A 12,150-nucleotide genomic window follows, 5' to 3' on the forward strand; every position below is an offset into this window, starting at 1 on the left:
TCAGGGAAATTGGGAGTAGGGATGGCAATGGATCGGATACGGATCGTGTTTGGGCCCATATACATGGTCAACCCAACTCGGTATAAAAAGACGAAAATGCCCTTGAGTCTTGGGAGCCAAGAAGGACAGTTGTTCGTCAGAAGTAGACATAATTACATAATTATCCCCGTGTAATCATATAAATACTCTGCTGTAATCATTAAAAAGATCTATCTAATCATTACCTAAAAAGCAAATCAGTCACTCTCTCTCTCTAGCTCTTCTCACTTAACAACAACTTATCTCATTTTAATACGAAGGTTCCTCGGATACATTCAGGGACTATCTAAAAACGGAAACACAGGTGGTTGGATATAAGGAAATCACGGTCAAATACGTCGTCGGTTAAGTTAATTCCCAAGTTATTATATTCACAGTTTCTCTGGCAGAAACAGTTTGGCGCCGTCTGTGGGGAACGCTTAACAAAAAGCCATGGTGAACACCAGACGTGCTCGACGACCGTCACCCATTCGACATCCCTCGCCTACCCAGTCACCCTCTCAAGGAAGGTCCTCGGCCTCCAGACATGTGGACGATCGGTCGCGTCATGGTCCAATGATGTCCTATCGACACGATCACGTGCTCGAGTCGATCCATGCCAGTGACCCGCAACCTCACGGAGAAGTCGAGGGACCTTTGCCCGTCACACAGGAAGACTTAAGGAGACTGACTGAACAGTTCAACGACACTTTAGAGCGTAGCCTCAGGGCCGCCGTGTTGAACCTCCGGGATGGCAATGAAGGCCCATCTCGACCTAGGGGGCAACCAAGAAGCACACTCTCTACGAGAGGCCCTCCTCGGGCAGAAAGAGACCATGAACCACTACTGAACCTTCCTCGACACCCAGGGGAACATCGGGCTTCGAGAAGCCTCCCCCCGCCACCCCAGAGGCATGGCCGAAGCGATGCTCGAAATGTGATTGTCCGACGAAGACTCGGGAGAGGTGAGCTCGACGCCCGCGAAATCATCAACTCTCGAAGAACCGAGGGAAGACAGGGAGATGCCGAGGGGATTTCTGCTCGCTCTCAACATGAGAGTTCGAGAAGATCCCTTGATCACCCTCGACATTCCCTCACCCCAGTGGAAACTCCAGGATCTCGGCACGGGTCCTCTCGAGAACGAGATCAAGAAGAAAACTCAATCACATCTGGAAGAGGGGCTGATAGACACACCCGAACAGAGAGAGAACCTCCTCGGACTGGGAGACGAGAGCCAACTCCCCCTCGAGACGAGGTGCAGCTCGGCAACCTCAGCTTCCTAAGTCCTTTTAGCAAACAGATCATTGAAGCACCGACCCCGAACAAAGTCAAGGTGCCTTCCATCGACCCATATGATGGCACCTCTGACCCGAACGACCATATGGATGCCTACAAGGCCCGAATGACTGTCCAAACAAGAGATGAAGCGGCATGGTGCAGGTTTTTCCCGGCCACTCTCAAAGGGATGGCCCTCTCATGGTTCTCTGGGCTATCGGCTGGTGTCATCACAAGATTCTCAGTGCTGGAAGCTCTATTTAAGTCACAGTTCATTGCCGGACAAGTATACAAGAAGACCAGTATGCATCTCATGTCCGTCCGACAACAACCCAACGAAAATCTCAAGGAATACATTAAGAGATTCAATGACGAGTCCCTGAACATACCGAACTTGCAAGATTCCGTTGCCTTCACCGCACTCATGACCGGGCTAAAGGCAGGAAGCCGATTTCGTTGGGTCTTGGCCGACGAGCAAATATCAACCCTGCCCCAAGCAATGGTCCGGGCACAAAGGTACATTCAGTCCGCGGAAATCTGCAATCCGTCGGTCGAAACTGACCTTAAGAGGAAAAAAGAGGTTGTTGGACGAGAAAAAGAAAAGAGACCCAGAGAGACTGATAACGGAAATGACCCTCGGTACAACAGTAACAGGAGGGAGATATACCTTGACATCAAGGAAAAGTCATTGTTGCCAAGTCCGACCCCGATCAGGACCCCCGCGTCCAAAAGAGATAAGAGCCTCTGGTGTGAGTTCCACAAAGAGTGCGGACACACTACCAAGGACTGTCGAGAATTGAAAAGGGCCTTGGACAGACTGGCCGACGAGGGAAAGTTGAACAAGTTTTTGAAGGGCTCCTCCTCTGACAAGAAGGAAGATAACAAGGGATTAGATGTCCATAATGATCACACCGAGGGATATGTTGGGGTGATAGCAGGGGGTCTCGCATCTGGTGGCCTAACCGGCAACGCCAGAAAAAGGCACTTACACGCACTAACCCATCAGATCCTCGATGTCGAAGCACCTCCATCAAATCTCAAATGTCCCACAATAACATTCCAAGAGGACTCCTCCCGAGTTATTCATGGTCCCCATGATGATCCCCTGGTTGTCGAAATTAAGGTAGCCAACCGAACAGTTAAAAGAGTATTGATTGATAGTGGAAGCTCGGCTGACATCCTAACTCTTGAATGCCTCGAGAGGCTACGTTACAAGAAAAGTGACCTCGTCGACATCAGCCAACCTCTTGTAGGATTCGGAGGTCAATCTGTATACCCCGTCGGCATGATCAAGCTCCCCGTCCGTATCGGAGAAAAAGGAAAAGGAAGAAACCTTCCCATAGACTTCATGGTCGTTGACACACCCTTGCCTTACAACATAATAATGGGGAGGCCTCTGCTAAACAAAATCAAGGCTGCAATCTCAACCTACCAACTCCTCCTCCAATATGAAACGGACAGCGGGGTAGTCGGAAAACTTTATGGAGATCAGCGGTCTGCTCGGCAATGTTATAACAACAGCTTCAGGAATGAGAAAAATTCAATCCCGAACACAGAACCCCCTTGGAAGAAGAGATGTGTGGAGGAAAAAGAGTCTCCGGCTGACGATCTAGGTGTATTCCTCGGCGAAGATCCAAAATTTTATGCCCGGCCTAGACCAGCCGAGGAAGATGAGGAGATAGTGCTTGACAAAGATCCACTCCATACCGTCCGGGTTGGAAAGAACCTAGGCGAAGAATTGCGAGGCAAGATCATTGATATCTTGCGAGAATACAGGGATGTGTTTGCTTTATCGGTCAAGGAAATGCCGGGCATCGACCGACGGATTATGGTGCATGAACTGAACATCAAAGAAGGTCATCGACCAATCAAACAGAAGTTGCGGCATCAAGGCCAAGAACGCAACCAAGCTGCTGCTGAGGAAATCCACAAGTTGTTGGAGGCAGGGTTCATCCGGGAGTGTCAATACTCAGAGTGGCTCTCTAATGTGGTCTTGGTAAAGAAGCCGAACGGAACCTGGCGAATGTGCGTCGACTTCACAGACCTAAATAAAGCTTGCCCAAAAGATGACTACCCTCTGCCAAAAATTGACAGGCTCGTCGACTCGACGGCCGGACACGGCCTGTTCAGCTTCATGGATGCCAATGCAGGCTATCATCAGATTCCCATGTCCGAAAAAGACCAGGCCCACACTGCTTTCATCACCAGCCAAGGAGTATATTGCTACAAAGTGATGCCCTTCGGGCTAAAAAATGCAGGGGCAACATACCAGAGACTAGTTAACAAAATCTTTGGGGAACAGATTGGGAGGAACATCGAAGTGTACGTTGACGACATGATCGTTAAGAGCAAACTCCCTGAAGGGCACCCCTCCGACCTCGAAGAAACACTCAAGACCCTACGCCTACACAACATGAAGCTCAATCCAAAGAAATGCGTATTTGGAGTCAAAGGTGAGAAGTGCCTCGGATTCCTTGTGGATGAAAGGGGAATAGAAGCAAATCCTGACAAAATACAGGCGCTCCTCGACATGAAATCCCCCCGGTCAGTCAAGGAAGTCCAAAGACTCACTGGATGCATAGCAGCCCTCGGCAGGTTCTTGTCCCGATCGGCCGATAAAAGTCTGGCTTTCTTCAAAGTACTGAAAGGAGCGGGGTTTAGTTGGAATGCCGAAGCCGAGGCCGCTTTCCAACAACTGAAGGCGCATCTCTCGACCATTCCCAAGTTGGTCTCGCCATTAGCAGGGGAAACTTTATACCTTTACTTGGGCATCACTGAGTATGCACTTAGCGCGGTCCTTGTCTCCGAAAGAGAGAAACAGCGACACCCAGTATACTTCATCAGCCATGCATTCCGAGGAGCAGAAGCCAAGTACCCACTCATTGAGAAATTGGTATACGCCCTAGTAATGGCCAGTCGAAAACTCAAACCATACTTCCAGGCACATCCAATCAAGGTACTGACAAGCCAACCTCTGAGAAAGGTCATTGAGAGTCGAAATCACTCGAACCGCATGACTGAATGGGCAAACCAGCTCTCGGATTTCGGCCTGGAATATGAGCCGAGAAGGGCAATCAAAGCACAAGCCCTCGCCGATTTTATCGTCGAATGCACCAATCGGCCACCCGAAAGAGAAACGACGAGCCAAAAGTCGTGGGAACTCTATGTTGATGGGTCGGCCACTAGGACAGGATGTGGAGCGGGCATACTGATCAAAACACCCAGCGGTGATCGGCTCGAATATGCTGTTAAGTTCTCATTCCTAGCCTCCAATAATGAGTCAGAGTATGAAGCGCTCATCCTCGGAATTCAAATGTGTCAAGCCGCGGGGGCTGTCTCTGTGCAAGCCAAGTCCGACTCACAACTCATTGTCGGACAAATTCAAGGGGATTTCGAAGCTAAAGAAGACAGCATGAAAATGTACCTGTCAAAGGCAAGGAAAGTCATCGACCAACTGCAGGGTTTCACCATCCAACACATTCCCCGGTCAGAAAACCAACAAGCCGATGCCCTTTCAAGGTTAGCGAGTTCCGCAGAGGGGATGGAGCCTAGGACAATTATTTGGGAAGTTCTCCAAGAGCCTAACATAAATGTCGAGGCATTCATGAGCTTAGACAGAGGTCCAGATTGGATGGAGAAAATCATAAAGTACAAAAGAGACAACGTGCTCCCTGACAGTGAAAAAGAGGCGGCATCGATCAAGAAGCAAGCAGATTGGTTCCTTTGGCATAATGAGGCTCTCTACAAGATTTCATACACCCACCCCTTGCTCAAATGTGTCACCCAGAGGAAGGAAATTACATACTCCGGGAAATACATCAAGGGGCGTGCGGGAGCCACCAAGGGGCAAGAACCATTGCAGGAAAAGCGCTCCGGTCGGGATCAGGCGCAGGATAATCATCGAAACTAGAAGACGTATGGTCCTCTCCCTCGGACATTATTCGGACGGAACCACTGTTCAAATAAATATCTAAGTAACTATTATGTACAGGTGGAAAGGCAATTGAAACCTCCCACGGATAAGGACAATGTTCCTCCTCCCCCGCTGAAATCGACTCATCTGATGAAGTGGGAAGGGATATGGCGTCGGGTATCGCCGAGGGATCTAAGAATGATGATACAACATTGACTACTACAACCCCCTCCACTCTTATTTCCCGAGACAAGTCAAATTTCTCGGGGGAGGTAGGTGGGGTGATCGACTCGGACCGAATACCCTTATTCATGTTACAATGGTACTCGGCCCGAGAAAAGACCCTTATTTACAAGAAATTAAAGCTACACTTAGATGGAAACACAATGACATACCTCTTGAAGCGTGCCTCCGTTGACCAAAGATACAAGGTGCCGTAGAAAAGCTTCGTCGACGAACCCCTATCCAATGGTAGAATAGATTACCGACGACCGGATGGAAAAGGTCGCCGACAAAGTGTCACCCGACGAAAGGGCACCCACGTGCACCGACGCTACGTAAGAAGACTATCGGCCGATGTGTTGGTGGGAAACTGAGCCAACTGTCGGCTGACGGTTCACCGGTAAGATTGAACACCGTCGACCGAAATGAATGGGTTGGCCGACGGAATGTCACTCGACGAAAATTCACACAGCGTCGACCGAAATGAATGGGTGATACGCAATGCCACAGTAGACCGAGCCGGCTGTCGAACAGGGTGTCGAAAACTAACCGCCAAATAACCGATGACGCGTCGGCACCACGGACGAAAGAGGAGCCCAAATCCGCCGACAACCACCACCAACCGAAATGCCGAACCGTTGGTGGAACTTTACTCCGAACTTAAGAAAATTGAAGAAAGAGAAGGAAGGATAATTTCTTGTGAAGTGTTGGGGACTTGATGAAAAGAGGGAACATCACCCCCTTTTTATAAAGAAGCGGCGGCTAGGTCAAAGAAGGGGAAGGGAAACGGCGGTTGGCTTGGAGAAAAACGGAAAAACCCTAATGGCCCAATATGAGGCCCAACATCCTCCATCCATCAACCCACGAGCCATACTCCAATCTTCCTTGCGCCATACCAGTAAAAACGATCAACCCACCGACAATTATGCTCCCCTCGACTTTTGGGCCTATCTCCTAAAATTCGCGGGGCTCATTAGCCCTCATCGGAGCCCTAAACTCAAAAGGAACACTTAAAGCTAAATTAAGTGCTTAAAGACCTTCTATCAAGGCGTACTTGAGCATATCGTTCACAGTATTTAAAAAGACCTTCATCTAAAGGCACCCTCCTCTTATTGAGGTCGGACTATACAAGTCACGGACCCAGCTATTGGGGCTCATTAGTCCCTCGACCAATCAATGTCTCGCTTTGACGATCTGACAATATCGTCCCACGACGTGAAAATAATCAACACTTCCACTTTACCGAGGCAATTACCATTCTCTGTTCCTCGACAAATACGAATACGAAACCGTAGCACAAGGGGTGATAGTTCCTCGGCAATACGGCCCCATAGCTAACCTTTCCTTAACCGGGTTGCTTAATAAAACCCCCAACAAACAAAACACTGTGTTCCTCGGCCGAATGAACACTCAAGGGAAGAAGATCCTCGACCAAGCTCTATCGCGCGGACCAAGAACCTTCTTCGACGAAGCGGGCGGTGTTATCATATGGGTCGATGGTCTTCGACGACACTACGAGAGGCCCATCCACATAAGGGATGTTCCTCGACCGGGTCTGTCCACTCCTCAACCAAATAAACATTCAAGGGAAGGCCCTCGACCAAGACTCGTTGCGCGGACCAAGGAACTTCCTCGACAAAGCGCCCGCGAAGTCCGCCCGAGCTTTATCGTGTGGGCCGAGGACCTCCCTCAACAGCATAGCCGCGGAGCCCACCTGGGACCTTCCTCGACGACATGGCTGGAAGCGGACCTCCCTCGACAATGTAGCCGCGAAGCCCCCCCGGGACCTCCCTCGACAACGTAGCTCTGAAGCCCACTCGAAGTTAGTCCTCGGCCAGATTCGGAAGGCTCCTCGACCGAATAAGAGCATGAGATAAAACCTCCACGAACGGGCACCTGCATAAACCGATGACGCTCCTCGACAATACAATACAAGGTCCGTCGACCCGTACGTAGATAAACTAAAGAATGACAACAAATAATGACCGATGCTGAACTCCGCTCAACATACGACATGCCAATGACGCCATCTCTTACGTCGAGCGTGGGGCTAATTGTTTGGGCCCATATACATGGTCAACCCAACTCGGCATAAAAAGACGAAAATGCCCTTGAGTCTTGGGAGCCAAGAAGGACAGTTGTTCGTCAGAAGTAGACATAATTACATAATTATCCCCGTGTAATCATATAAATACTCTGCTGTAATCATTAAAAAGATCTATCTAATCATTACCTAAAAAAGAAAATCAGTCACTCTCTCTCTCTAGCTCTTCTCACTTAACAACAACTTATCTCATTTTAATACGAAGGTTCCTCGGATACATTCAGGGACTATCTAAAAACGGAAACACAGGTGGTTGGATATAAGGAAATCACGGTCAAATACGTCGTCGGTTAAGTTAATTCCCAAGTTATTATATTCACAGTTTCTCTGGCAGAAACAGATCGGATTGGGCTTCACCCGCATCCAACCGTTTATCAATCCGCTCCACCCGCATGCATCCATCAGCCACTTAATCCATCACCCACATCCACCCAACCCGTCATCCTTGGATGAAACGGGTAGATCGGGTGAATAATATGATTGTTTTATAATAGATAAATTACATCAACTTTAACCAATAGTCATTTTCATCAATAAAAATAATATCTTGTATAAAAAATTTAACAACAAATGCTTTTAAAATAATAATAGCAACTAGAATTAAAAATATTTTCTTAAATATATAATATTTTTATTAAAATTTGGACGAAAAATATATTAAACGGGTAGATGGATGGAGCGAGGGTCATCCATATTCAACCCGATCCGTCACTTCATATCATCCGTTTAGTTCGTGTATCCATTCATTTAATAATTACGGGTGAATCGGGTAAATGGATATCCATTTAACTTTGTAATCCTAATTGAGAGTGTGTTCAAGTGCTACGTGCTTATATACTTGTATTTATGCGACTCCCTCAAAAACAAAAAACAAAAAACAAAAAACAGAAAAACAAAATGGTATGCGACTGATATTGGATGTTGGATTATTTATTTATTTTTTTACAATTGAATGTTGAATTTTCATCACTATGAAACATATGAAACTGCATTGTACTCTGATATGACTACTAGTCAGCATCCAAAGTTCCAAGGGGGCTAGTCAGCATCCAAAGTCCCAAGGGGGCTAGTCAGCATCCAAAGTCCCAAGGGGATAATTTCCTAAGGATCATATCGGTAAGGCGGAACATGGTTCCTTGTTTGTTCGATCTGCTTATTTTTTCGCGAAAAATGCAGGTAGTATTCATTATTAGGGGGCTAGTCAGCATCTAAAAGATAATCAACGCACCAACACATTTCGCGAAAAACGCGCAGTCTTGGGGTCTAGTTGTAGGGAGAGCACTATTTTCAGAGCAAGCACATCAGTCAAGACGGATATGCTCACTCTGAGGGGGCTAGTTGTACGGGTGTGCTACCAGCTGGCTGGTAACATCCCCAACCAGTTAAGGATAATAGCCAATAATCCTTAACGGCAGCTATTAATCCTTACTAGCATCTCCGAAAGGCCGGTAGGGAGGCGGCACGTGATCAATCAAGAAGTCAACGGGTCGCTATCAATCGGGTAGGACCCAACTATCCGTACACCCGACCCGCACCTATATATATGAGCTTCATTTATTACAAAAGGTACGCAATCACAATCATTTTCACCAAACCTAAAATACTTATTAATTACCATACCTGACTTTAGCATCGGAGGGGGGGATCCTCGAATCACCCTCGAGGCTAGTTCATCTTTGTTACCTGCGCAGGATATCATCAGGATAACAGCACCACAAAATCAGCAAGACCTCTCCAACCGTTCCCAATTCATACCGGAACAGCTTGGCCTTGAGAGTATAATTTAAAATTAGAGTATTTATTAAAAACTTTTCTAATATGAGCACTAAAAACTCGGTAAAATTATGTTTTGGGTACCTCAAGTGATAATTATTGTTTACTGTAGATAATATTCTTAGGATTAATTAGTGTTGGAGTGGTGGTGGTGACGCAGCATAGTTATTACGGAAGTTTCATAGTGGTGGCCAGGGCTGAATAAAAAGTCAGGGTACTCAGAATCCGAAAAGAACTTTTTGTGCAGGTTTCGTTTCCGGATAACATATTAGGGCTTGTTACAACAGGTTTAGGTTCTGGTTTTTAAGGGAGTATCATACACACACTAATTCTAACATGGAGTACCCTAAATAAGGAACCAGACCATACAAAAATGCTTCACATGCCCTAAATATCAAACAATTTAAGCTAACTTTTGAAAAATATAAATACTTTCTCCTTTCGGTAAATATTGCACCATGTTGAATTTGCCCTTGCCAACACACAACTTTGACTTTGAATCTCTTGAATTATGCATATGTAAAAATTAAAAAAAAGATATTTAAAAAGTATATATATCGATACAAATCTAACAAAATCTTAAATGATTACATATTTTTGTGTGTATATATATTACAAAAGATGATCAAAGGCACAACGTGAATAGCGTAAAAGTCAACATTGTGCAATAGTTGTGGACCGGATGATGTATAGAACTACAAATTAAGCCCAAATTATAAAACAATCAAAGTCTAAATCATAGAGTAAATTTTTTTTTCTTCAATAAATTAGCAGGGTACCCTGAATCAGAACCTGTTGCAACATGTTGTGATTCCAATTCTCATTTTTAGGAACGATTTCGATTCCCATTTAACAAGGTACGATGTTGCACTCCCCTTAGTGGTGGTAGAGTGGTAGTGGTAGTTAGGGGTGAGCAAAAAGTTATGGTACCCTGAATCGAAAACTGAAATCTGTTAGGAACCTGCGTTTCCGAAACTGAAACCTGTTGTACGTGTTCCAGTTCCTGGTAACAAAATTGAGAATCTATTGCAATAGGTTACGGTTCTCAATATTTCGGAACAGGTTCCATGTAACACACAAATTCTAATATGGAGTACCTAAAATAAGGAATCGGGCCATATAAAAATGCTTCATATGCCCAAAATACAAAATAATCTGACAAATATTGTGCAATCTCTTGTATTTTCATTAATCTCCAACGTATATATAGTACATCATAATTACCTAAACCTCCTAGGATACATATTTAGTTGACATACCATAAATAGGATACTACAATATTCACATAACATATATATCGTAACAGCCCCCCTCAAGGTGGAGCACGAAGATCTCGAATGCCCATCTTATTTTAAAAAAACTCAAATTGCGTCTTTTCCTACGCCTTTGTAAATATATCTGCTAATTGCACACGTACGACGGACAAATAACCCCCTCCTTAATCGCATCACGAATAAAATGACGATCTGCCTCAATGTGTTTCGCTTTCTCATGAAACACCAGATTTTGTGCAATATGCAATGCAGACTGACTATCACACAACATACGCATACCTTGCTTGTGCTCTAAACCTAATCACATAATAGTTGTTTCAAACACTTAAACTCACATGTCAATGTTACCATCGAACGGTATTCTGCTTCTGCAGAGGAACGAGAAACAGTATGTTGTTTCTTGGTCTTCCACGACACAGGGGAAAAATCAAGCAACACGACCCAACCAGTCAGCAAACGACGAGTTATCGGACAACTTGCCCAGTCTGAATCACACCAACCTTCTAACTGCAACACACTGTCAGAATGAAGAAGTATTCCTTGACCCGGACACTTTTTCAAGTACCTTACAACTCGCAAGTTGCTTCCCAATGTTCCTCTTTTTTGTTCTGCATAAACTGTGACAGAATATGTACGGAGTATCCAAATCTGGTCTCGTCACTACTAAGTAGATCAGACGACCAATCAAATGGCGATACTTTTCTCCGTCTGCCAACTCCTTTCCTTCTGCCAAGGCCAGTTTATGATTTTGCTCCATCGGAGAATCAACATGCTTTGCACCTAACAATCCAGTTTCTGAAATAATAGAGCATATTTTCTCTGATAGACATAAAATCCATGACTACTCCGAGCCACCTCAAGGCCTAGAAAGTATTTCAGAGCCCCCAGATCCTTCATTTTAAAACATTCACTCAAGTATGCCTTAAAGCTCTCAAGTGCAACTTTATTATTTCCTGCGATAATCATATCATCCACGTAAGTAAGCACACTAATCTGCAATTTACCTTTTGAAAAAATGAATAGAGAATAGTACGACAACGACTGTAGAAATCCATAGTGTGTTAGTGACGTTGATATTTTCTGAAACCAACACCGAGGAGCCTGTTTCAACCCATACAACGATTTTCTCATTCTGCATACTTTGTCGGAGTTATCTTTCTGAAATCCGAGGAATCTTCATATAGATCTCTTCATCCAAGTCCCCGTTCAGGAAAGCATTGTATACATCCATCTGATGCACCTCCCAATGTTTTACAGCTGCAACTGCTAAGAAAGTCCTAACTGTCGTCATTTTCGCGACTGGTGCAAATGTCTCATTATAATCCAATCCTTCCTCCTGATGATTCCAATCGTGCCTTTAATCTCAAAAAATTACCATCTTCATCACTCTTCTCAGTGTACAACCATTTACTTCCAAGTGCTTTCTTCCCTTCCGACAAGTTTTCCAAGGTCCACATACCCTGTTCCTCTAGCGCCTCAATTTATGCGGCCATTGCTTTACGCCATCCCTCATGCTACATTGCTTGTTTAAATATTTTAGGTGATTTCTCCTCCTGTAATGCTGCAATAAAA

General features: G+C 45.3%; 1 protein-coding gene across 1 annotated transcript; it reads right to left on the bottom strand.

Annotated features, from left to right (window-relative positions):
* Positions 1–7,116: 7,116 nt before the first annotated feature.
* Positions 7,117–11,869, bottom strand: LOC130467642 (uncharacterized mitochondrial protein AtMg00810-like). The gene is made up of 5 exons (XM_056836211.1): positions 11,804–11,869; positions 11,490–11,571; positions 11,144–11,373; positions 10,927–11,085; positions 7,117–7,323 (listed from the first exon to the last, which is right to left on the bottom strand). Exons 1-5 carry the CDS (start codon positions 11,867–11,869, stop codon positions 7,117–7,119), a joined length of 744 nt encoding a protein of 247 aa, XP_056692189.1.
* Between the last annotated feature and the right edge of the window lie 281 nt (positions 11,870–12,150).

This window comes from Spinacia oleracea, chromosome 2 (assembly GCF_020520425.1).
Source record: "Spinacia oleracea cultivar Varoflay chromosome 2, BTI_SOV_V1, whole genome shotgun sequence".
Lineage (NCBI taxonomy): Eukaryota > Viridiplantae > Streptophyta > Magnoliopsida > Caryophyllales > Amaranthaceae > Spinacia > Spinacia oleracea.